Raw genomic sequence first — 27,055 nt, 5'->3', positions numbered from 1 at the left:
AGGGAGAAAATATTGAAAAGGACGAGCTCTGTATTTCTAAGAGAAAGAGGGCTCCTGTTTCCTCTCGTGCTATCTGCACTTCTCCTCCACATCTCATCTGGTGTGAAGCAGGAAAGCCAGCAGGAGTGATCCACAACCTGATAAATAGGTGTAGACAACGAGGCTCTTTTAAGCGTAATCTCCGAACCCTGGCAGCCTTCACACGCGGACAAATTCACACCCCGCGCTTTTCGCTTTACCTCTTGCCCACGAAAACACATGGTCTGGGTCCCATTGTGCGGCTGCTGTAAGCGATAAAAGCTGTTTCCTCGACGCGCTCGCACTGTGAATTCAAAAAGAGAGAGAGAGAGAAAAATACCCAGGCCCTTTTTGGAGCGACGGTGTGAAGTATTCTGCGGTTACCGTCGCTCATAAACAAACACATGGCCAAGCGAAGACAGCGATCAATCTTAGGTGGGGAGAAGGAGTTTTTCAGTGAGGGAAAAAAATAAAAATAAAATAAATCCACCAACAGAGTACCTGGGGGCTGAGAGCTCGGGTGATTTATTAAGATGAGGAAATGGAGTTCATTTTGTATTTGTTTCGGGAGCGCGGGAGGAATGCGGCGGGTGCTGTTTGAACGAGGCTGCGGGCCCGATGTTGTTGTAGGAGCTGAAGGTGGCAGAGCGTGGCAAAAAAGAGGCTCTTTTATGGGCCCTATCGCGGCGGTGCAGACGGCCCGTCCCGCCGGGCCTCAAGCCTCCACACAGGCTTGTTTGCTTGAATCCGAACTCGGATGTCAGGGCCCCCGCGACGTGGAGAGGAGCCAACGGGGGCCGTTTCGGGCTACCCTCGGTGCGACTAACGGGCCCCCACTTCTGCGCGCTCGTAAAACAATTTTCACCTTGTGCGTCGCTGACTTGCTCGCCACTTGTGATATCAATGATGCATGGCAGCAGGCCTTCATCAGAATACCTTAAATGGCGATTAAAGCTTATTCCAGCTGTGCCACCGCCTGCCAAGGGGGCCCACCACCGGGTCTTTTACAAGCAGAAGCTGTGCCCTGTGGTCCCGTTCCACCGTCTGATCTTAAACACGCCACCTCTTTGTGCATTGTTTGTCTTTTACAATGCCCCAACACAACAGCAACATTATAAATCTGAACGCCACAATAAAAAAAAAAAAACATTTTCTGGGCAAAGCTGGCGTATTCTTGTTGTGTTTATGTGTTTCCCTCCTCGTTTGTCTCTCTCGCTGGCCCTCTTGCGGTACTCCTGGCCTTGCACGTTGCCGTGCCAGTAAAAGTGGCAGATTTCATTACCGCTCATTAGAGAAGTTGCTTTAAATATCGCGAGCGTGATGATAACTTCCAGGCCAAGCGCGGAGCACATCGCATGCAGTGTGCGCGGAGAGGCCGAGGCCAGGCCAGGCCCGGCGAGGCCCTTGCTCTGTCTGGACCCCAGAGCCTCGACCCAGCCTCAAACCTCCCAGCCTGCCTCGCATCCAGGGCGAGGGTCTATTACAGCACTGCTCACACACATAGCGCTGGCTTTGCTGCTACCACATTTAAAGGATGACAGCGGTGCTGTGTGGTAACCGCGGGGCATTTACAATACTACTAGATTTTCATCAGGAGTTGAAGTGGAGTTCCACTTTTATATATTTGGATACCGCGTTAATATTCACTTAGGCATCGCTGTGTGTAAAATATGTTAGGGCTAGACCCCCGAACTGAAGGCTTTCAATTCATCAAAATCTCACTGTAAGTTCAGTGTGTCAAGTTACATGGGAAATGTGGAAATCAGCACAGCATTTTGTCAGGTTAAATAATCAGATTTCCTTCAAAAACCATCAGTGGTTTAGTCAAATTATGCACGCAGTATGTAAAGATATATTTTTATTGGCTGTCTGATTTGAAATGTATAAAATAACCCAGATTAGCATCTTGATTTATCTTTGAAACACATCTCAGACGCCGCGCGAGAGGTGGGCAGCAGCAGGTCATTCATTACTGGGTACTGTGGACCTGTGCGTCCACATTAACAAAACAACGCCTTCAGGCATTCCTGAAGAGCTTTGGGGGAGGAGGGGGAAGGTTGATACAAAAATAATAATGGGGGGGGGCAGAGCAGAGAAAGTGCAGGGCTGAGGGTCATGTGGAGGCCATGGAGGGTTGTGTCCTGTCTGCAAGCCCGACAACAATGCAGTATTACATTGACTAAACCCCCCCCCCACTCGCTGCTTAGCTTCTCCACTTGTTAAAGGCTGTAGACGGGCTGCAGTAAGAGCAACACTCGTAATGCAGAGTTAAAGCTAAATACTTTTGAGCCTTTTAAAAAACAACAACACAGGAGCAGGAGTGTAAGGAATGGATTACAGAGGGTTTATCCGCTCTGACATAAGTTAGCAGTTGTTAGCATGTCCAGCTAACAAGCTTAGTAGGCTTCCAGAGCTAAGTAGCATTTCATTAGCCAGCTATGTTATTATGTGGGCTTATAGAGTAATGTAGAAAAATATCATGTTCACTAAGAGGACCTCCACTGTTTGGACGCCGGTCACAGTTGCTGTCAGAGTTTAGGGTAAAGCTAGAAGCTCTGTTCTGAGGAAAAAAAGCAGCCCAACAGGGTTACGTTGGAATGAAATGACTTAGCTTTAGCTTTTACAGGGTTGCTGTTTTATTATGAGTGAGCTGGAAACAATAAAAAAGTGCTCAGTACGAAGTTCAGAGCATATGCGACAGCTGAGCGGGCAGCTCACAGCTAACAGCGTGCAAACAGTGCATACAACGGCAGCCGTGTCTGCCTCGGCCTAAAATCAAGGAGCCAATGTTTAACAAATGACTGAGAATTTCAATGGTGTAACTGCCATTACTATCATTGTAAACTGCATATGTAAATGGTGAATTGAAGGGTCAATTGGTAGAATACAGGGCAAAAAAATACACACTCACACGGGTGAGAACATGCAAACGTCCAGCCCGGCAAAACGAACGCAGGCCCGTCTTGCATAGGGTTGGGTACCGAAACCCCGTGCCAATATAGCACCGGTTCCTATATGACCGGTATCTACCGGACCGAAACGCAACGCAGATTTCGGTGCTTCCTTTCGGTGCCTGAGCCGATTGAAATACTTTTTTTACACTACTCTGATGACTCCGTCCTGGCAGCAGGTAACGGTAGCCTCGGTCCTCCGCTCCTCACTCATAGTATTATTACAACCGGCCGAGCCGTGCGCGCTTAGAAACAAACCCCTCCATCATTCTGGCGAAGCTTCGGCCATGATTTATTAAAAAAACGAGACCGAGATCTGTCAAACGGCTGGCAGGCTACTGACTTCCTCCATCGACATCCGGGTACTTAGCGCTGCCGCTCATAAACACAACATCCACAGGGACGCGAAACCTTCTTCTTCTTCTTCGAGGTGTAAAACTGGTAAAATAAAATAAAATAAAATAAAATAAAATTAGTCAGGAGAGGTGTCGTATTTTGCCAGAGAAGGCAAATGTGCTCATATTTCTGCAAAAGAATTGCTGAAGTTTGAAGCTGTAGTGTGTGTACAGAGTGTGTGTGTGTGTGTGTGTTTATCTATATTTATTTAAGTATACTGTAAACTGTTGTTAACAGTTAATATATTGTTCATAGTTTGAAGTTAAAAAGTTTGAAGCTGTGGGTTTGAAGCCAAGTGTTTTGTATTTATTTATATTTATAGTATACTTTAAACAGTTAATATATTGTTCAATTTGAAGAAAAAAGTATCGGTTCAGGCACCGTTTTAGCATCGGTATCGGAAAAAACCCAAACGATACCCATCCCTAGTCTTGCAGTGCTAGCCACGACACCACCGCGCAGCCCTTCTAAACGAATCAACTTGCTCAAATAGATTAAATGAAGAGTATAGAAAACACATGCCCTTATGTTGAGGAATAACGTGTCTCACCCCTGAACAGAAAAAGGAAAGAGCACTTACAGAGTAACCTTTGGAGGGGAAAAGATTTCGAATAAGGAAAATCAAGAGACTCCGGGGAGAGGCAGAAGGAGAGAGGGAGGCAGGGCAACATAAAGCAGATCTTTCCCTGGCCCTCCGCTTCATTACGTGTGAAATTGTCCATATAGGTTGTCCTCCAAATTATGGACGTTAATTAAAAATATTTACATTAGCATGACAGGCGGGAGAGGTTCAGCATCCTCTGTGGAAGGGCTGTGGCATGCTGGCGGGGAAACGGGCATGCTAATTTGCAACGCGCCTGATGAAGTCCATGCTCCGTGTGAACCGAGGCCTGGTCCATCGGGCTAGGAGCAGGACTCTGCAGACAGCATGCGTGAGAGGACAAAAAATTAAAAGAGAGAGACCTTGTTGCCAGTGGTGTTCATTCCCAGATTAACCTTAAAAAATGTTTAAAAAAGTGCTGTGGAAAGACCGGGGCAGACTTTTGAGCGCACCTCTTCTCTTGATGAATGGAAATAGATTGGAAGGAATCACGCTGAAAATTTAAGGAATGTTTTGTTCCATCTGTGTCTGGGATATTCTTGCCATTTTTTTAAAATTTTTTGTCCTGAGTAACAAATCTAAAAAAGTCAAATGTGAAAAAGGCTCACCGAGCACAGTTGGTGCTGAGAAAGATTGAAGTCGTTACTGTGGCACCTGGCTGAGCATATTGTTCCAGCGTTCACTGACGACGCTCGTCTTCCAACCGCAAATACAGCACGAGAAGCCACTAAATTCATTCTCAAGACCTTGGCACGTTGTAAAGCTCTTCGGGGGGCTTTTGTAACACCCGCTCCTCGAGTGTTAACAATTCCATCGGCTTGGGGGAAAGAAATTGAAAGGACATTTAGAGTGTACTAAATGTGACCGATTAATCCGAGGTCTACTCCGGCGATTACCCTGAGTGCTAAAAGTGTAAATTGGCGAGGCCCTGGATGACTGCGGTTTTGGGTCGCGGGAGGGCGAGGCCAGGCCACCTGGGGCTGCGAAACACTGAGCCACAGTCGTTAGTGTGATCTGCATGCTGGGAGGTGAGGAGCTTTATTAAAATCTACGGTGCCAAGTTTAACAGGCCCCCCCCAAACGCAGTGAGGTAAGCAGTGACATCATAGCTTTTTTATTTTAAATTTTGGAGTCCAGTCCTCTACTCACCCACTAGGACCACCAGCCTGTGCTTGTCTCCGCTTGGCCTGCGGTGCGGGGTGACCTCCTCGTACGTGGGCACGTCGGCCATGTCGTACATATCGCTCTTCTTGCACTCGTACATGGACTTGTTGGTCTTCTTGTCCCTTCTGCTCAGACGGAAGCTCCTCCTGAACCCGGCTGGAGGTGAAGATGAAAAAGAGAGAGGAGGGGAGAGGAGACAGAAAGAGACGCGTTAATCTAAAATATACCAAAAAAAAACAACCCAAAAACATTTGTGTGATTCATGGTCGTTTCAGCATCTTGGCAAACGCCTCCACGGCTCGGCGTCCAATACCTCATACTGTATTGTGCAGCTCGGTTTTTCAGACGGCTATCTTTGCTGTAGGTGAAAGAAGAACAGCGTGACACTCGGCCAAAACGGTTTCCCTGGATATCACACTCGAAACCCCTTATTCACATTCTCCTCTGGTGACATGCAGAGGATTTGAATTTCCTTCTTTTTCTGCATCCACATTTCTCTTGGAGACTGTGGTGAGGTTTAAAGACTTTCAACGTTTGTGAGACACGACATATATAAAATGATTATATTACCTTTTTAATCAAGGTAGTGATGACTCATCCTTTTTTCCCCACACATCTTGAATCCTGTGGTCTCTCAAACCACATTTCTACAAAGAGTTAATCGTGTGATACGGAAGAAACTAAAGATGTTCTTGTCATGTAATTGACTGCTACGGTATGTGACTGTATATTTGATGAACGGCTGTAGTGTGTCTATGTACGCGTGTGTCCTTTAGTGTTGTTTGGCTCAGGAAAGGTTACCCCACCATCAGCCGTCATCTCTGATTGGTTTATGCCGTGTGCGCCGTCACGAAGGCTTCTCATATCAATCCAAGAGTGGGCATGCCTTGATCTTATAATCAACGACCGGATCAAAGGGAGACATTTACCCCCCCCCCCCCAATTTAAGAACTTTGGTTTCATATTCATGGCAGATGTTGGCGGAACCTTAAAAAGAAATTTGTAAATCGCCAGAACGCAGGACTTCTAATAACCTATTTCTGCTTACCTCCACGGGCTGTTTGCAACCTTCTCTTTCATTATTCCACTTTTTAATCAGTAATTATTAAACTTGAAAAATACGATGCAAGATAAAGGTGGCATGAAAATGATGGACTGGGAGCAGAATTGGGACTTAAAACTGCTCCTGATACCCGCTGCCCTTAATACTTTCCACAATATCTTCAAACCACTGCGAGGCTGTGTGCGCGAGAGACAGAGAGACAGAGAGACAGAGAGACAGAGAGACAGACAGTCTGCATTCTTCTCGGCTTGTTCTTTTCAGAACAGTCCCTCAATAACGGATGGCGTTACGGACCTATGCTGAGTTACAAATGAAACACGCCGTAAGTCACTGGAACAGACTAAAAGTGTTTTTTCGCGTGGGCTCGTATACGTAGGATTGTACACGTGCGCCCGAGTACCGAATATAGTGTTACACTGAACATTCGGGGGTAGACTTTGTTCCACTGTGGGCAAGTTGTGGCTTATTTCGTCTGTGCCATTCCTCCTGCGGTTCATCTACTCATTCAGCACCCTCGTCCCCCCCACCCTACCCCCGTACCCCCACCCGGGGAGCGTTAGTCTGTGCCACACAGTGGAAAAAACACACACCGCTCATCTGCATTTCTCCTGTAAAGACATCAGACTGTAACCGATACCCAAGCGGGTTGACATCATAACAATAAACATTAAAAGTGTAATGTTCTTAATATCCTATTGAAAGCCAGCAGTCAATTTTCTTCTCCCCACCCCCCAAAAAACCCCAGTCTGGTCAGCCATTGATCACAATGTAAACACTCCTGGTTAATAAGGCTTTAAGTAGTACTGTGATAGCCGTTAATTCTGTCTGCCGTAGAGTATGACGAGCTCCGATCTCATTGGGCTCGGGCCAAGGGCAACCTCCTCTTACTTTCCGCAGGTGCAGGAGGCTCAGCGGTTATCAATTGGGGGGGGGGGGGGGGGGGGGGGGGGAGGGCTCGGTAATCTAGTGTCCCTCAAGATCACTTAAACCTTTCTAGACAGCTCCATCCAAATAACGGACGGTGCCCTCCCCTCTAGCGCTGCCTAAGGGTGGATAAATCAAAGCGTCATTCAGCAGCAAGCAGCACCCCCCCCCCCCCCCCCCCCCCGCCCCCCCCCCATCCTCACCCGACAACACTCATCTTCAGCACTGACGGCGACTGCATGAGACAGAGGGGATGGGAGTTAATTTAATCCAGAATTAAGGAACGAGTCCCGTTCAAACGCAGACATGTCATGGAAAGCCTCGGCTGTGTTGGAACACCGGCACGTTTGTCACAGGATGATCTCAGCATAAGGCTTACTCGTAGAAAAGGAATGCGTGATATGTGTGGCACTGAGATCCAGTACCTCATTCAATAGTTTGACAGGTCACATCAAATTTGTCGACAATAGATCTGTTTTGAATTTCCTCCGAAATGGTGTGTGCTTTTCTGCAAAAGTGTTCAGTCTTCAGGGGTATGGAGTTAAAGTTTCCTTCACGCACGCACGCACGTACCTCCTAATGGTGTGCACCAGGCTGTGACTGGGCAATTGCCAAAACTGCAACACACACCGTCTCTCACTCTCTCTCACACACACTATGATTCAAAGTCCTTTCAGCAAAACAGAAACATGTAAAAAAAAGTGGGGGGAAAGAAGATGAGCATATTTAACGTAGTGTAAACACAAGCTGTGACTAAGCACATGCGCGCGCACACACACACACACACACACACACACACACACACGCACACTGTTTGGAAGTCGCCAGCAGTCCTTCAAGCCCATTTTCCAGAGTGATAATATCTTACAGCCACGTAGGAAATTTTCAGTATGTGCGTGAAGAAAGCGCCTCGGAGGCCTCTGCGACCCTAACGGCGAATGAAAACTGCCCACTCGGACACGATTATCCCGTGCGTTGCTACGAACCCGCACCTGCAAAAAAAAAAAAAAGGAAATGGCTACCACTGTAAAGAAAATGAAGTACAGTGCAGCAAGACAAATGCTCATAAAAAAATAACAGATGACTCGAAAAAAACTTGAGTCGTGCATTTGCCTACGGACGTCTGATAGAGGAGAAGCCTGAGAGCAATACCGGCATCTTCCAGACATCACGCGTAGGCGATCAGCGAGATGTCAAGACGGAGAATAAGAAAAAAGTCATTTTCCCCTCCAATCAAACTTCATTTAGTGCAGAGAGGGAGACAGAAAACGTGCGGTGTAGCTAAGAGGACCAGGCTCATAGTGAAACCACCTGTTGCGAGGCCCCGGTGCCGCGAGGGCCGCCGTCTGAGGCCCGTGGCCTAACTACAGGAGACCGCGCTGACAGCTCCTGTGCCATCCTGGCTCTCCCGGCGGGGGCCCTCTCTCTCCTCTGGACTAATGGAGACGACATCTATGGAATCAAGCGCGCATGGCAGCTGGGGATTAAGTGAGCATTACGCCTGTGACTCGACGCCGCACGCTGCGGTTTGACGCTGTAACGCTCCTGGGCACCAAATGTGGGAAGCATTACCGGCTCTCTCGGCCCCACTATGCGTGCCCACTGCCTGGCTCGGTTGGTGGGGTGGGATGAGGAAGGCTCATGGCGGGCAGCTGGGGAGGCGGAGGACGCTTTCCACACCGTCAGCCGTTATTACCCCAACACTGAGTAAAAGGACGAGGGAGCGTTGCTGCTCATAATGACAAAAATACAGAAGCCCGGGGTAGACAGAGGGACTGCTCTGCCTGCTTATTGCTCGCAAAATACAATGAAACATGCTAGAGTGTCGAGGGAAAATGTGCCCACATTTTATAGAGTCAGAAGTTGAGCCATGTCTTTGAGGGCCAACATAATGTACTGTAAAACACCAAGAAGAATCAGGAGAGGAGAGGAATCAACAGAAGAATCAAAAGAGGAAAGGAATCAGGAGAGGAATTGGCAGGAAAAAGGACAGGAATCAATAGGGGAGAGAAGAGGAATCAGGAAAGGAGAGAAATCCAGAGAGGAAAGGAATCAGGAGAGGAATTGGGAGGGAAAAGGAGAGGAACCAATAGGGGAGAGAAGAGGGACCACGAGACAAGAGGAGAATTCTGAAAGGCTAGCAAGTGAAAAGAAGGAAGGGGACATACCACGACAGACAGGCGTGTGTCCTTCAAATGATCCCTCCGCACAACTGTTAACAGGCATCTGTGAAAATGATTTCAGTACAGTGGGCTCCACGGCTGATCTCAGAATAGTTGATCGTATCAAACGTCTAACCGTTTCTGGAAGAGGTCACGACAGTGTAAACATAAAGTGCATGACCCAACACCCGGACTTAAGGGAAGCTTCAGTCAAGAGTTCAATGCAGCCGAAAGGCAAAGTTCGTATAGGTCTGCCATTTGAAATGTACGTGTGGCAGTCCACGGTGGTGAACCCATTAGAGTGTTATCTGGGGAGAACACATTCTGGGAGTAGTTTCCACGGCCCCCGCGCTAAGCATTTGGAAAGTGGTACCCGACCCAAGTGTTACGGGCTTATACGGTGGAACAGCGCTCTAGACCGTTGGCTGCAAGAGGTCCATTTGTGTCAAACGCTATTTGCTTTTCCCCTCCGTCTTATCCCACAGCTCTTTGGGCTGAGGAATGTCTCGTCTCAAAACGATGCCTGATGCCTTATGTGTTGGCAAAAAACAACAAAAAAAAAAACAACACGTACACGTACACACAAGTACTTCTGCTTTTACTGGAGTCCTTGAAGCCACCATCAACATGCCAAAGGGGCCCTCTGAGGGCGAAAAGTACTGTAATACCTGCTTTCCTGTTTGTCTCATCAGTCTGATGCTCAGATGGGGAAGAGGCTCTACTACAAAATCGCATTCAAGGAACTTGCACGTCTCTTTTTAGACTCTATAAACAACTACAATGTTTGGTGCTAATAGAGATGTTCTGATGCCATTTTTTCCGTCAGGAGTCCCATACCTGAACATGCGTATCAGCCAAAACAGAGAACCGAATCTATACCACTGTGTAAAAAAATAACTATGTACCCTGTATTGATGCATGATTGCTATCATTGCTGCATGGCCTCACTTGGCTTAAACCCTTTGTAAAACATGAATAAATGCGTTCAGAGAATGAATGTCATAGAACTTCTTATTATCTAGTTTGACAGATTTTCCAGTGTAAAATATTGCCAAATTGCTGATATTTTGCCAGCTCTGGCTAACATTACGCTCTCCCTATTGCGCATGTGCGAATCTCAAGAAAGATGAGAAAGAAGCGAGATGGCTCTTTCGCACAGATGCAGACGATTGTTTTTTTCTTCCTGGAGCTGATGACGGATGAGTGAGCCGGCTCGCTTCCGTCTCGGAGCTTCTTTCACGTGTGCAGTACTAATCGGTGTAAGGACTTTGGGTAGCGAGTGGAACGTGTTGCTGTTGTTCCCATTCGGAGTAATTGAGCCGATAGATAATATGATATTGAGGTATTGGGTCGGTGAGTAGACTCGCATGCTCGCGGGTACCTGATCCAGCATTTCAGGCTGTACTGGAGGCATTTCCGACTCTGGTATCGGAACAACTCGAGTTGCTAATGCTGATTAAAGCACCCCTCCATAAAAATGTGTATCGTTTCAATCTACAGATGTTTGGATACAGACAGGGGGAAAAACTGACTAACAAACCTAACCTTGAACCGGCAGCCTGATGGTCTCCTGTCATTTTGGAAATCGAGCATTTTTTGCTTCAGTTAATAACACTTTAACCATTTTATTTCCATTACTTGGACATAATTGGAATGAGAGGGGCTGATGGATATTCCAGCCCCGGATCGTTCAGCTTTAACTGATTTGGAGCTACTTGCTTGCCTTCCATCCATCCATCCACCCACCCAGCCATCTTTCTCTTTGGATATTCAGTGTGTGACTACTGAGATTATGTTAATGATGTGTCACCGTGCATATGCGCCCATGTCACAGTTAGTGTTTGGATTTTCTTGTTGTGACTCGAGCTGAGTGCACCTACAGATCACTGGAAAAACAGATGTCTTTGTACGTCTTCTACACTAAAAAAAAAAGAAAAGTGCCCTGGGTGTCAAAACTGCTCTTTAATTCTCCGTAGAGAGTTAAAAGTCTCAAAGCACTGCTTCCTAGAAAGACCTGATAAGAAGGCATCATGGGATGCAGTTTTCCTCCTCCTAGGTCTGATTCTCCAGTCTGCTGGCTCTAAAAGCTATCAACATCTGAGCACAGGGATCTGCTCGCCCCCCCCCCCTCACCCCCACCCACCCAGTAGTGCTCCAGGATCGCTTTTGGCCGAGGACCTTACAGACATTGCATCACTGAGAGAGGTATGAAGGGAAAACGAACCAAAAACTAAGGACAACAACTGCCCCCCCCCCCGCCTCTTTTATTTCCCCATGCAACCTCAGTAGCATTGCAAAAGCATCTGTAAGTTCTAGGATTTCAAACTTTTAGAGACGGGCCAACTCTAAATCACACAACCACATCCAACAGGCTGAAAAGCCATGCAGCAAGTACTCGCATAGAGAAGATGTTATTATAACTTACACTATTTCTTTTTTCTCTCTCTCTTCTCTTCCTCCTGAGGTTCTCTGATTTCAGTTAAACCTCGTTCTGGGCTGCTGGAGTCGAGAAATGCTGCTAACCCACTAGAGCGCTGTATGTTGTTTGGGTACCGAGGAGGAAGAGGAGAGGCTGAGGTCATTGACCTCACGGAGGAGGCAGGGTGACAGTAAGGGCAAGCCTGAAGGGGACAGAGCGGAGTGGAAAAAACGGACTGGTGTTTGGCATGGTTTGGCCTTGGGAAGTGACCCTGATTGAGCTTGGCAGACATGGCTCAAACTACGTATTTATAAACTCGCGTGTGCACTGGATATCCTGCGAAATCTGGAGTCTGAACGGTGTAGTGTGCAAAGGAGAGCTCACCTCCCGACCTCAACCTCTGAATATAGACCGAATGGGACACAGAGAGGGAGACGGAGAGAGACAGAGGGAGATGTAAAGAGACAGAAATGAAAGAAAAAACGGCAGACGGGCAGACAGAGGATTTGTGTACGAGCCAGCCGGTACGGCCTGTGGTCCTCCAGCGGGACGATACCTTATGATTTTGTCGGGAAAACGACAGAGGTAATAAAATCATGATGGGGAGCATTTTCTGTACAAGATGCAGAATTGGAAGAATTGGAAGCAGAATTGGAAGCAGCTCTCTGGAAAGGGCTGCAGAACCAAAGCAGCCCACGGTAATTGTCATTAACTCTGACCGGGACCACATCAGCGATGCCGGCGCCGGAGCCGGACCTCCAGGACAAAGCGTGCAAAACAAAAAAACAAACCCATCCAGAGCTGTTCTCGAAGACGTCTGCAAGCCCACAGCGGAGGCAGAACAGGGTAACTACTATATTCTGCAAATCCTCCACGAGATCTGCCAGTGGACTCACGCTGTCAGCAAGAGGGCAGAAATAGCACACCGTAGGCTTCTGCACCGCTACAGAACTACTCCTCGTGTTTTTCACATGCGAGTCCAAGTTGAATGAGTTAGAGGGAACACGTCAAGTACATTATGAAAAGCAGATAACTATTTGTCAGGGTTGATGATGTCTTCGTAATGTGGCACACGCTATGAAGGCTGAACTATGACGGAGGGGCTAAGGGGATTAATGGAGAGGATTCATGTAAATCTAACACAATCCTGGCCCACTGTCCAAACTGTTAATTCATCGAAGGGACAGCTGCATCAGGAGGGAGCGGAGGGCAGAAGGAAGAGAAGGAGGCAACGTCTCTCACCTAGCTGGAATCCGCTACTATAGTCAGCGTCCTCTGGTGATGAGAAGGGAAAGAAAGGAGAAGCCAGAAGAGAGGCACAACATCATGTTAAAGAGAATAGTCAGACATGAGAGCAAACAGGCACCTACCCCTCGAACCACGAAGACACACACACACACACACACACACAAGAGGAAACACACACAGGTACAGTCCACGAGACAGACATCTGACGAGATGTTTTGTGTTATTTATGGAGAGCGATAGCCAGTGACGTAGTGGTGAATAAGAAGAGGGGTTGACTATGACCTCAAGTCGGTGCATCGTGAGTAAAACCTACAGAAGACCTGAGAGGCAAGTGAGAAAAAAAGAAGAAATTCTGCTGATCCATTTCTGATTCCAAGTCTGATCTGAACTGTTTTCTCTTCTGTGTTTATGACTTAAGAACAGCTGAAAACAAGTTTTGTCCTGGATGATCTTTCAGAAGTTCCTTGCAGTTTTTTTTCATCCGTGAAATAAACCCTATTAATGAAAATAATAATTAGCCTAAACTGGATTTAAGGTTTACAATCCACTACATCGCTGGCTATTGCTTTGGATGTTTTCTTTTTTTACGTTTATGAATCATTTTTGTATTATTAGTGCCTTCCGCAGGCGCAAGGTGACTGGAGGTGTCCATGTGAAGGAATGATTCTCTCCTGTCCGCTCTAGCAGGTGAAAGATGAGTCTTTGTACAAGGCAAGAGCCAATAAACTGTGAACTCTCCGCTGTGTTTGAGGGAAGAAGTTGACCCTTTAAGAGCGATTAGCTTTGACATGAGGAGACAGGCCAAATGAAAACAAGGAGGATGGAGAGCAGAGGTGAGAGGTGGACCTCTGGTTATGCACAGACATTATGAAGGTGAACCAATCACACAAATGGTTTTACTGTTTGCGTTTCACAACGCTATTAGTCAGTAACGTCCTATTGAATGGGAGACAAGTAGTACCTTCGATCTCCTCGACTGTGAGAGCAATAGAAGCAAGGAATGGAAGTGAGTCACAGTTAGAGCAATTGCTGGATTACACAGAGTAAATTGAGGGACGGGGATGAGAGAATAAAGAAGAAGAAGAGGACACCTACCAAACTCTACAGCCACATCGTCTTAGAAAAGCAAAACAAAAGACAAACAAAGGACAAAGAGAAGAGTTAACATCCTAATGTCTCATGTCAAATACTGGCATTTGAGCCACAGTGACAGTAAGCTAGTTTGTGTATCTCTGTTATAAACTAAACTAGTACGCAATACTGTGACAAATTCGTATTGAAATATTGTTTTGAGTCATTTCTCAAATTATATTTCATTGTGTAATGTTGCTACATTAATTTAACCAGAAAATACCAGCTCAAGGTGCACTTACTAGCTTTCAACTGATTTCAAACTGCAACTCATGGTCTTCATCAGTGGGTCAAGTATGCTCAGCTGTCATGACACGGACAACGTGTGTAAACTCCGGACCCCCAAACCCAAGTTTTATCCAGGTTACGTGATAACAACCGAGTGAACTCCATCCACTGATGAAGACCAAGAGATGCAGCTGAAAGCTAAAAAAAAAAGCTAGTAACTGGACCTTATGTTCAGATGTTTTTGAGCTAACTAGAACATCAAACTATAAAGGCCTTTACACATTGGGGGCGTGACGTATACTATAAACAACACGAAAATGCGAAATACTCACCTGAGAATATTCCGCATTGAAACTATCCATACTGGCAGCGATGTGAATTTGCGACAATTGCAACATTCCAATTTACGGCGTGTAAAGGCCTTTAGACTGAACTTGTACCTTCTACCAAACAACATTTCTCGTTACTATTTAGCTACAAGGCATTGACATCCATTGTTACCTAGTGAGACACAGTCTGTGGGATATGTCTGTGGTGCAGCCACGGTGACTACACAGAAAGAAACATATTTACATTCAAAAGGGTTTAAGGTAGCATTTGAAATCACTCCAGATGTTTAAGAGTGCCATCCAAAACAGTTATAAAACGGCTTTAATGGTAGCCGACGCAGGACCAGTGTGTGTGTGTGTGTGTGTGTGTTTGGTTTAGGATGCCGTGAACATTTGGAGGCACTTATAAATGCTTCCTCCCCTTCCCGTGTTCCCATTTTGGCCAAACAAGGTTAAATCAAAACATACATAACACCAGCGACCACAGCACGGGGGCTCGCCTTACGCTCAGGGAGCTGCTACGTCACGGCACGGAGCTAACGAGCAGCCAAAACAGCAGTCAGGAGCGATCACCTCGAAGGTCGCTCCGCGCTAGAGGACGTCGGGGCCCCCGGGAGCCGTGATTGTGTCTGAAGTGCGGAGCCAAATGTGTCTCGCCTTTATCTGACATCTTGTTTCACATGTTAGTGTTCACGGCAATGTTCCCCACTGATGTTGCCCTCCTCCCCGCCGTAATGTGACAGTTTAAGTCGAACCAGCGCCCGAAGCCCACTTCGAGTAGGATGAGAGGTAATTGTAGAGGGAGACTTGAAAGAGGGGAAACAACAAGGACAATATGAGAATGATAAAGGTATCGGGAAAAAAAATCCGTCAACGTGCTGCCCTGACTGAACTCGGGGAGGCTTTTCATCTGGTGCCTATCTGCCACAGGAATGGTTTGCATTTTGCCTAATGGCCTCGTGGCCTTGTACAGCAGCATTCCAGGTCTAATGAAACACCGTGCGATTACGCTGCAGAATGTGAGTCGGCAGGGCACGGCCTATCTGAGAAAGCTTAAATGCTCTTCTCTCAGAGATCATTCCCCCCCCCCCCCCGGGTACCTAGCAGAAAGAAACAGGAACAGTCAGACAATCAAGTTGGGCGCTGGGCTAAATAGTAGGTCATCATCAAACCAATCCTCGTTATTGTCCTCGTCATCATCACAAGAGTAAAAAAACGATCGTCCGAGTCATACTGCCTGTTAGAGAAATATGAAATTGAAGGTAGCTATACTGTTAGGGATTGTACTTTGTGGAGCAGTGTGCATAGTGTCAATCCTTCAGCTATCTCCTTGGCGAGGCAGGAGGAGACAAAGGAGTGACCCCGAGTCGGCACCCTGTAAATGGCCCCGAGTTATGGAGCTGATGTCACCCTCGCAGCCAGCCAGCCAGCGCACACATGGCCTTCTCCTTGAACGAACTGGACGCTGTCACTCTCTCGCTTTAATGTCTCTTTTTGTGACAAGTGGAATTTTCCAGATGACACAGAGCGAGAGAGCTTTGTCGTGCGTCTTTCGGCCCTCAAAATGCAGAGCTGATTATTCAAATCCCTGGCACGCGAGTGTAAGGTCTGCGTTAAAAAGCTGACTTTATACATCACAAAATGTGGGATACTCACGATGAAATTACGTGCAGGGAATTTTAACGTGAAGGGAATAATAACAAATGAATCTATAACACTTTAGGGGTGGTGTCCGCGAGGTAATCTGCCTCTAACCTATGTGAATAAAACGGAACTTTTCTGCTGCACCTTTTGCGCTTCTAAACAGGCTCCCGCGTCTGCGAAGAGTGAGCTGACAAATGAAATGGACGGATAGACTGAACACGGGGGCCAGGTTCGGGGCCACTTAAGACCGACCTCTGGCGGCATTTCGAAAACGTCTCAGAGCGAGAGTGAGAGGGACGGCGCTGTAATGTATGGAGTGAGACGTGGAAAAGAACCCCCAAGGTGAGCGATAAGTGCGTCCACGTGTTTGGCAGACTGCGACCCGAACCAAACAATTAAGGAAGGGGTTTTCATGTCGGAGACGGAGGAGCAGACATGCTGTAAGAAAGCCCAGAGAGACGTCCGTGTGTTCAGAGAGAACAGATGAGGAGGCTGGAGGACGGCCAGGCATGGATGGAAGGGAGCCGGGGGGTAAAACAAAAAAAGAAGGGAGGAGGCAGGTTTGACAACTAGAGATGTAAAATAGTTGATCTAACCCCTGTACCGAGTTAATAATTGACTTAAACTGATGGCACTTTAAACATCAGTTTCATAACCGAGGTAAAGCGAGGAGCGCAACGGCGAGAGGAGAGGGATTATTTATACCTCGCCGTAAATGGACACGGTTAAGCAACGCTCGCCGCAGCCGCTCGCCAAGACCAATATTGTTCCAGCCGACGGAGCTCCCGGGCTGGAAAGAGAGAGAGCGAGAGCAAGGGACCCCCCTACTCAATCACCACCTCCGTCCTGCGCTCGGTAACAGCGGGGTCTCCGCGGTGTCCTTCAATTAGGTTGTAGTTTATGGCCCCGGGGCCCAGGCCGGTGCGCACCGATCCAAGTCTTCGTCTCCCTCCGTCTCCCCCGACCCGGCCACCGCCACTCCGCAGGGGCCACATCCGCTACCGAACGCGACCCCATCCATCTATTCCGCCTTCAGTCCGTCCATAATCCTCTTCTTGTCAGCGGTTTTTGTTTTTCACTTTTAGTCACTCAACTTACACCACAACTGGATCCAACATTTTTCTCTAATTGAGTTTTTTTTTTGAACACCGAGATGCGAATGAACAGGGTGAACTTATCATTCCCCCAGTTATTCATCTAGTCCTGAGAGGGCCATGTCAAGGGACTTCCTACTACTGCTGCTGCACTCAGCTAATCCTTACAGTATGTATGACATGAGGAGGAAAGTTTAGCTACAGCTCCAAAGGAGACTTATGTTCCTTTAGTATGACTCGCAGCAAACTACATTTTACACCTGCCTTCTTTGCAAGGGGAGGGGGGGGGGGGGGGGGGGGGGGGGGTATAAATCCCATAACTCATAGGAGGAACTGGGCCATTAAAATGAAATAGTAATGGAACAGTGCAGCACTGTCTGCCTTTAACTTTTTAGCCGGCTATTTTTGGCCCTCGTGCACCATGCGTGCCAGTGTGCGGTTGAACATAACCAGGAAATGACAACATCCATAACTCACCCGAGGGCTTAAGATGGGAGGTAAAAAAGAGCCCCGATGCTTTGGGGTTTGGAGGTGGTCAGCGTAGCTCTGCTGCTTATTTGGGAGCCGCATATTGAAAGGGGTCACGTTACATTAAGGGCTCTCCGCCATGTTGAAGGGAAAACAAGCAGTCAAATGGACACGTCCGTCCCAAAGTGGGAATCTACAGTGAAAAATAATATGGCCAATAAGAAGCTGGGTTTCGGTTCAACGGGGTCATTGTGGAAACCGGAGCGGGCCTACGAAGCCAAGTACAAGCGTGGTGTGTTTTTCCTGAGGGCTCGCGGGTGAGAGACACGAGCTGTACGTTGCAGAGGAGAAGCTAAATGTGCGGCTATGGATGTGAAGATGTGAGCAGAGACGTGAAGACGAAGCAAGGACGCAAGCAGGGAGGAAAGGAGAGGTGTGTCGAGCTTTTTCTGCAAATAAGCTTGTAGTAGAGAACTGTGATGTGGGATAACTAATAAAAGGACGTATGGATAAAGTCTTTGTAGCAAAAAGGATTTCCCCCCCTTTTTTTCCCCAAGTTTTGAAGATTCCAAAAGCGCAAATGTCAAGTAAACAGCCGATGTGAGTAAGACTGCAGACTTAAGTCTGCGTCTACGCGTTCCGCCACACTCGCAGCAGATATTGGCAGCGTGTTCACCTCCTCCATGGCTGCAGGCGCGCACAGGCACTCATATTGTAATGGGGCAATCCCGACGCCAGCTGGATGGGCTTCCATTCATGCGCTGTAGCTCACCATATACAAACCAAATTGCTGTTTGGCAAGCGTTTGTAAATCAGAGCTAACGTCTTTGTCATTTTGAGGGCTGCATGTCGGGGAGTGTCTCACGGGGACGCCCGGTCAGGTGTAACGGAAAGTCCTGCGGACCCGCAGGTGGGCACAGTTTATGGAAGTGCAAATTTGGCCAATTTGGGCTTGAAGCGTCATATTTGTTACTGTTTTGAGCTCAGCAGCTGGACGAGAGAGAAATGTGTGTGTGTGTGTTTTTTGCTCACGGATTGCAGTTTTAAACCGAGTAACCACTTCCAGTGGTGAGAGGTGACGAGTTTCATTTACTCGGTGACATGTACTCTAGTAAAATTGTTCCCGTCAGAGTAGTTTTAATGCAACATACTTCTTACTTGAGTAGATTTTTAAGAGAAAAATCATTGCTATCACTCGGTTACATTTGGATGCATCCATTTTGTTTCATATATATATCATTTGATCCATGATCCATGGTGTGGAAGCCGTGTGCATTTAGAAAAGTATTGACCAATTTGAAAAGGACAAACTTATTGTATTTCATGTGGACGTGACTGATGTGTTTCAACCACAGATGGTCTTCCTCCCTCTATTTAATAAGCAATCAATTATGAAACATCACACTACTATCTCCTCATTAGTCTGACATGAGACATTTTCAGAAAGATGAGAGACTGATTCGTAGAATGGTGTACTTAATAAAGTATAATATGAATATCTTTTTGGAGGCTGATGTAAAGTGAAGGTGGTGAAGATGTTCAACCATTGCTGTTAAACCAACACTCCTGTCAGGCTTCTTTTGGAAGACAGTTCTGTCTTTTGATTCGACTGCTTTACAGCAGAAGAGGACAATTATAAATCACCACTGGTGGCCCCATAAACCCCAAAACAGAGGCCCTTTTTATTCTAAAGTTCACTCGCAGCATTACCATCAAAGTCCGTACTGTTTGCCCTCTCTTAAGAAATCAGGCTGGCTAATTAAAAGTTATGCAGTAAAATACTGAACTGCAGTATTTTTAAACTGATTGGCTCTTTTCTAGTCTTGAACTTAAAACCAGAACTTTTCCTGCACTGACAGGCCAGGGTTGGGGTCACGGTACTGGATCGCAATAATAAAAAGGTACGCTAATGTGCTCCACAGAGCAGCGCCGCGCCTATATCACATCTGTGAGTCTCGCGTCCGATCATCAATCTGTCGTTAGGTGCTTTGAGATGCGAGCTTGTGAGCCTGTGTTTTGGCTGGAAGGTGTAACGGCTCTGAGAGGTTTTCCAGAGGGTGAACCTCCTCCCCCTTTTTTTCTTCTTCGCATTAAAAAGCCGACTGCGTCAACACGTGGAGATCAGGCAAGAAGGTGGACAGAGCGGAGAGAGAGAGTCTGGCGGGAGAGTGAACCGTGGAGCAGACAGGAAGGCAAATCCAGACACAACACTTCCTCTGATGACAGGCATGAAGCAGCGCAACGGCGCCGGCCGGCATTGGCGGCGGCCTCGGAATGCAGGGATGAGTCCTGAGTGACACCCCTAGCTTCCACCGCTTGTTTGTGCATCTAACCCTCCTAAACCCGCCCACCTGTCGCAGCCTGTTGTCCTGTGCTGGGCCTATCACGGAGAGTGCATGCTTACATGATCGAAGGCTAGAGGTCCTCTGCAGCGGGAGAGTCGCAACAGGTCGCCGCAGTGCAAATCTCCTGAAAGAAAAGAGAGAGAGGAGGGTGAAGAAAGAGAGAAAAAAGGCACAATAAAACCAGTTTTCATGACCGCCTGGGGGATAATAAACACTTCCTGCTACGCTTCGATATCCACCAGCTTCACGCGGTCAGCTGGTGAAAGGAAAGAAGGATTGAAGAGAGGAAGGATAAACGCACTCTGTTGACAAAACTGTGGGGTGAAATGTTTGCGTATGTTCTCTCTCTCCTATTTTGCTCTCCTCCCTCCCTCGTTTTTTTTTCTTTTTCTCCCCACTACTTTCCTCTGATGCTCGCCGACGCTGCCAAAAAATTGCCCCAGGCCTCCCGAGCTAGTGCGTCGCACATCAAGTGCGGCCATCCGAGCGCGCACACTGATGTGCCATTTTTCCCATCCGCTTGCCATCTAAAGTGGATCCGTACCAGCGCTATCATTTGCTGTCATTACTCATTTCGGGGGCCAGGCATTGTGCGGAAATCCAGACCGTTTTTTTTGGCAGCGTGGAGCGAGAGAAAGAGAAAAGAGGGTGAAAGTTGTGACAGCAAAGCAAAGAAGAGTCAACGGTAGCTGGGGTCGTCTCTTACCTCTCCTGGAACTGCTTGGACGGGATTAGGCCGGCGCGGGGATTGGCCTCCCCCTCGTGTTTGGCCTGCCACCAGGTCGCATCGTCCTGGCTCATGATCTGAAGGACGGAGCCCCTCTTGAAGGCCAGTCCGGCCTCCTTGCATGGGATGGCTTTGTCCTCTTTAGGGTCGTAGTCAAAGAGCGCCTTCATGAACACCTGGACGTAGAGCAGGAAACAAAGAGCTGGATTGAGGGCACAACAGGAAAAAGTGACGCTTCACTGTAAACGACCTTTTCCCTTCCACTGCGTGGAGGGTGAGCTCTAAGGGGGGAAGCCACCGCGGCAAACACTGAAGGTGCTTCACCAGTGCTCGGGACGATTATTCCAGAAAGGTCATTGCAATCAGAAGTTGAAACCTGCAACGCGGGCAAAGTTGGTCCCTCTGTGTGGTTCCGTCAACACGCAGGACGGATTAAGCCCCGTCACCATCTTCCAAGTGTGGCGAGACTCAACCTCTCCTGAGTCAGAGGCTCCAGTTTGAATGGCTTTGTTCCATCCGCTGACACAATCTAATATCAGTAATCTTTCCACATTAAGGGAACAGGGGGAAAAAGAAGTTGTTTTCTTTCTTTAAGGGAGTTGGTCTCATTTGCTTTGGCAGCGGGGGTGGACACAACTCATCAACACAAAGGAGGTTGGACACTACGGTGGAAAAATCTACGACACCCCCCCCCCCCGGTTGTGGGCGGCTAGCTGCGACCTACAGCACCTCGCGGCGTCTCCTTGTCTAAATTGAGTTCTGTCACGATGAGTTATCGCTCACAAGACACCTCAGCGCATGTGGAAGGAGAAAACGAGAGAAGGCGTGCGAGTACGTGTGAGATGACATTTTTCGATGTCCTATTGATTTAAAGAGCGCTTTGTGCCATGTAGTAAAGTTATGTTTCACACAGAGCTGTTTTGTTTGGGTCATAACGGCCGATTTGGCTGCTAAACCGACCGGCGGAACGCACTCGTACGTCTACACACTTCTCCCTTGGCTGGGTTTATTTGGCCTGTATATGCTCAGCCACTTAGCTGCATTTTGATGCCTCCACGCTGCCTGATGTTAGAGCGCAAGCTATTGTCATGGAGGACCGGCTGAGTTTTGGGAACCGGCGGACATATTTTTCAGACGGTTTCAACCATAACACGATGACAAAGGATGTAAGTGGCCCACCCCGACCTGTACGCTCTGTGACACATGCAGGGAGGGCTGCGTTGTGAATTATGAGAAACCTGCCTTTGACCCCGGAGCTTAAAAAAAAAAAAAACACACACACACACACACGTGGATCCAGCCTCTGTCCGCTACTGATAGATGAGTGTGAGAGAAATGGTGCATCAGCCCCCCCAGTGGGTGAGAATGATGGTTAAAGGGGTGAGAGTTAAACCACCCTCAGAATGAATTACAAGCTACTGTCTGCTGGTGCGGCAGTCCACATGAATGAGGACAACAGAGTGCTGCAGGGATGACGTGTTTTTTGTGGAAGTTAGCGTCAGCTTGGTTCCCTCTACAAACAGCCAATGGGAGTTATCAATTTTATTTTTGGATTATTGCAGAAAAAAGTTCTGCGGCAAACAAACGATGATACTTGCACGTTTTGTTCAGCAAGATAATCTAAACTAGGGTTTAGAAAACAACACTGAAGCTGCCGGGCGGCAGCGACCGCTCTCTACACGTCACACTGAGTCTTCGACGACTGCAGTTTATTGCGTCGATCAGCTGTGAGGCCATTTTACCTCTGTAAAATACTACAGAGGTAATACTGTACATTGGGTCTGGCTCTGAACCCCTGTCTAGGGTCAGTGAAGAGAAGGTGGGACACTCGTTTCTAGTCTCTGTTTTCCAAGTCATTCGGTAAAGAAAAACAAAAAATGTTGAGTTTGGTGATTGAAGTGGTTACTTGTCCGGTGTATAGTTTAAAACAAGAGTTAGTAAATATGGTTCGATAAGTTTTGGATGGCTGAAAGGGACGTGTTTAACCCAATTACTTTATCTAGATGATAAGAAAAAATATTATTTTTAGCCAAACACTTTGATTTTGAAAATTACATATTTTTGCCCAAAGATCATTTAAAAATTGAAAATTGAAATTTTTTGTTGCGTGCACCAATGGGTTAAGCTAAATCAGGGTTTCTCTTTAACATTAAAAAAAAAAAATAGGGTGCATTGACACATTCCAATAACCTGCCCTGGTCTATCAATGACATTAACATCCTCTTTCCTTGTTCAGACATCATTTCCTCACTGCGGCTCAAAAACAATGTTCTGCAGCCACCGAAAAGAAAGCATCATCCTGGAGCAGAGAAGCTCTCCCTGTTCTTTAAAGTGGACGAGTGTAACCCAATCAACATAATGATTGCGCCAGGAGGAGACCTACCTTTGGCTCCGTGGTCGGCTCCTCCTCCTTGACGCCGGGGATCACTTTGAAGGTAATGGCTCCTTGCGACTGGGCCTGAGTAATTGGAAGAGACAAGATAGATACACCGGCTTAGGTACAAATGGAGGGGGGGGTGGAAACACCAGTTGTCTGTCCAGCACCTAATCCAATGAAAGTCAGATATGTCAGAGCACTGTTTGATTTTTCAACAATGGAAGAGTTATTAGGATTGGATGACTCTGCTTGGCCGGAATATAGTGAGTGTGTGATTGTGTGTGTGGGGGGGGGGACGGACGGACGGCGGAGTGTTGAAAGCTTTCATCAGCTCCGGAGGCCTTTGTGTCTACGAACGCCTCCAGACTTTAAGAGACTCTCTCTTTCCTCTCCAGTTGCCCTCCCCCGCCTCCCACACCGCCCCTGCCGTGGTTCAGGCCCACGGCGGAGCGTATTCGAGGCCTGCGGCGGAGCCTGCTCGGAGGAAACTACGAAGCATCAATGTCATCCAGAGGGAACCGTGTGGCTCGATGCATGTGGTCTAAAGGCAGAGGAAAGGCTTGTAGAGAAAGGCTTTGGTTTTTCAGCGCTGCGACGGGAGGCACGTGGTCCTGGGTGAGTTAGAAGGAGGTATGTTTGCCATCACAAACAAGGAATGTTATTTTCGCCAAGGGACTGGAGCTGAAAAACATGGAGAAACTCTTGGACAGCACACACACACATGGGGTCGAATGCAGTCACACACACACAAACGTACGATTGCTTACCAGAATACGAATGATCTCCTCTGGTTTCTTGTCGTCCACAGGGATTCCATTGACCTCCTTCAGCTCGTCCCCGACGTTAATCAGCCCTGTCACACACAAGCACACGGTTTACGCATCCACAATCATTTATTCTAATGTCCTAATATAAGTGAGCTACTGTGTAGAAGTCCGGCGCTCACAAAGAGCCCGGGGATGTGTACAGTACACCAGATTACTGTTTATCTTCGCGGTGGCATTTGAGATTGGGAAAGAATCAAAGCTTTATTGTCCGCACATGTGGAAATTTGCCTTTGGCGTCGCTGTGGCAGAGCGGAATAACAGACTGGACACAATGAACAGAAAACGAAACAGAAAACATGTGGACAGCAAAGCAGAGCGCCGCAGTCTTCTCGTCATTAACGAGCATATTTACAAAGAGGAAAAGGACACGTTGCGGGACGGAGCTGGCGTGAGGATCACTCCCGATCACGTGCCTGCTTTGTTACACGTTGGGTGTAATCCCGTTTGTGATGTAAATATGCAGATACACGTACAAATGTTTCGACAAAAATGCATAGAACTGACCGCTTCTGTCGGCTGCTCCTCCTCTCATGATGCGGGCCACGACGATGGCCCCCGTTTGATCGTCACGCCTTATCGTCGCTCCCTGCAAAGCCATCACAGAGAATAACATGAAACTTGGATGAACTGCCCGGTTTTCCACTCTGCTTAGAGCTGCATTGTTCAAATATCACATGATCAGAGCCCAAAATGAGGTATCTGGCTGAAATTCAAGTATGTAAACTACATACAAGATGCTCATTGTTACCAAAATGGCTGATTTATGCTTACTTTTCCAGAAAAAAAAAAAATGGATTTCCTCTTTTAAGTGACCAATCTATGGTGTCTTATTTACAGGGATGCACTCTTTCCAGGTGTGTTTTTATAGGTGAATGCAGTTTGTTCAGTTGACACTTCCCTATTGATTAAAAATAATGTGGATCTTTGCACCTCCCACATAATATCTGTAGTGAAAACAAAGAGGGTACATATGCTAAGTACGGCCAAACACAATGACATGGCATTTCCACTTCCCTGCTATGACATAAATGCTTGTGAAACTAGTTTTTGGGGCGGGACACAACACGGTGAGAGATCATTTTAATGCGTAAACCAATGGAATATCAGTACAGGGGAGAAAAGATAAAAGATCTATATTTTGCATACATAGAAGAAGCATGCCAGATAAAATGATCCAACGATCTCATTGAATGATGGAAGGGGTTTGTCACGGATGAATCACTCTGTCGCTGCAGTGGTAGCGGCAGAAAGCATCAATGGCCTGGACAGAGATGGTTGAGGGCAGAGCAGATGCGAGGCAGCGGACACACACACACGCACACACAGTTGCTCAAGCGTTCCCCGTCCTGCTTTATGGGCTTGGTGCTCAGCCAGAAAGACACACGGAGTAGAGGATGGAGTTTCGACTTCCTCATTTGAAATGACAGCGGTGATGCATTTTCCAGTAAACCCAAACAGCCTCTTCCCTTCACAATAAAACAATAGGCTTAATGGGTGCCAACCTGTCACGGCCCCTCGCACGGACACCATTGAGGCACCAGCATGGCTGGATGGAACAGGATAGCGAACTGCAAACCCGGCTTCATCCTCGCTCGTGGCCCCCGACGACCAGAACCAGACAGACGCGGCGTCTAGCCGACGCACGGTTTGCCGGGGCTGCAACTCATTCTTCCACCCTTCTCTAGCTGCTGTTCCCATCATCACGGAAGATTGTTTTTATTACTGTTGCAAAAAGAAAAAAAGAAAGAAAACCGGCCGTGCTTTATTTCAGCTGTCCTAATCCATTGCTGCCCAGGTGGACCGCTGGAGTGCAACAACAAGCTCGCCATGTGTAATGCCACTCCGGTTTGTGTCATTTTCATGTTTGCCTTCCTGCAACAGGCCCGAAGTAGTTCTGGCTACTACCAACGATGGGAAGCATAGGAGGAGATATACAAAATAACAAAAACCCTCAAAGACCAAAGGAGCTTCTGGTTTGTGCCACTTCGCTCGATGCCATTAGCACGTCATCTTGGTTGTTTTCACGACCTGTTCACACCTAATGGTTTTCCTTCTAGATAATGGTTTCCTCAAGGACTTCTTCGGGTGTGGAGATTGGGAAGGACACCGGGATAAGACAGCGGTTTGGTCTGCGGGGAGCTGCGGACCTAATAGAATAATGGGGCTAATTAAAGAAACCCGAGAGGTTGCAGTCGGAGAGAAATCGGTGGAGCAGGTCAGTGAGAGGGGAAGGCACTGTCAGACCCCGGTGTCAGGGTCGCATATAACCTCTCAGTGTGACTTAAAGCAGCTGTATGTGATGCAATGACCCCCAGACAGACGGAGAAGCCTTTGGTGTGTGTGTGTGTGTGTGTGTGTCTGAAAGAATAGAGCGCTGCAGGGAAAGAGTCGGACAGGGTGAGATGGGGAGTCTGCAGGAACTCTCGCAGGAGTATTCAGACATGTGGTCATTAACTTTCTCTCTCCGCTTTTGCTTTCTGACTCTCCTTTCTTTGGAGCTGGCTGATGGCCAGTGGTGTGATGGATGTTTTTATTGTGTCCCCTGGGGTCCCTGGTGGCTGGTGGCAGTCTAAAGGCTAATTACACAGCAGAGAGAGAGAGAGAGAGAGAGAGAGAGAGAGAGAGAGAGAGAGAGAGAGAGAGAGAGAGAGAGAGAGAGATCGAGCGAGCCTTGGACTCAGAGTTTGTAAGGACAACAGGCTGTCTGCATAAACTCTGCCTATCTATGGAATCTGCTCACACATGGTGCGTAGATATAAGTCGTGTTTTGACACATATGGCTTGAATCACACGCTGAAACCCCGATGCCATTTAGAAACACCACTTTTAAGAATTTTACTGCTAGTGGCAGTGGTGATTATAGAGCAGCACATTTGGCGTGCAAACACGAACGGATGGGGTCGCGAACCCAGATCTCTTGCGGAAAGCAAGGAGACCAT

At 47.5% G+C, this 27,055-nt stretch overlaps 1 protein-coding gene across 8 annotated transcripts in view; it reads right to left on the bottom strand.

Annotated features, from left to right (window-relative positions):
• Positions 1-27,055, bottom strand: part of mpp7a (MAGUK p55 scaffold protein 7a) — a 119,310-nt gene that overhangs the window by 16,842 nt on the left and 75,413 nt on the right. For 4 of the 8 annotated variants that reach the window (XM_076112542.1, XM_076112540.1, XM_076112541.1 and 1 more), the window contains 9 exons: positions 24,621-24,702; positions 24,057-24,142; positions 23,296-23,370; positions 20,892-21,088; positions 20,245-20,309; positions 14,807-14,854; positions 14,042-14,062; positions 12,941-12,973; positions 5,116-5,286 (listed from right to left, as the gene is read on the bottom strand). In XM_076112542.1, the coding sequence (XP_075968657.1) occupies positions 5,116-5,286; positions 12,941-12,973; positions 14,042-14,062; positions 14,807-14,854; positions 20,245-20,309; positions 20,892-21,088; positions 23,296-23,370; positions 24,057-24,142; positions 24,621-24,702 (778 nt within the window). The remainder of the gene's footprint in view (positions 1-5,115; positions 5,287-12,940; positions 12,974-14,041; positions 14,063-14,806; positions 14,855-20,244; positions 20,310-20,891; positions 21,089-23,295; positions 23,371-24,056; positions 24,143-24,620; positions 24,703-27,055) is intronic. The other 4 variants (XM_076112544.1, XM_076112545.1, XM_076112546.1 and 1 more) reach the window with 4 other exon arrangements.

The sequence above is a fragment of the Anarhichas minor genome, unplaced genomic scaffold (assembly GCF_050575085.1).
Source record: "Anarhichas minor isolate MPS153535 unplaced genomic scaffold, ASM5057508v1 ptg000050l, whole genome shotgun sequence".
NCBI classification, from domain to species: Eukaryota; Metazoa; Chordata; class Actinopteri; order Perciformes; family Anarhichadidae; genus Anarhichas; species Anarhichas minor.
This window is presented reverse-complemented; position numbering and strand designations above follow the sequence as displayed.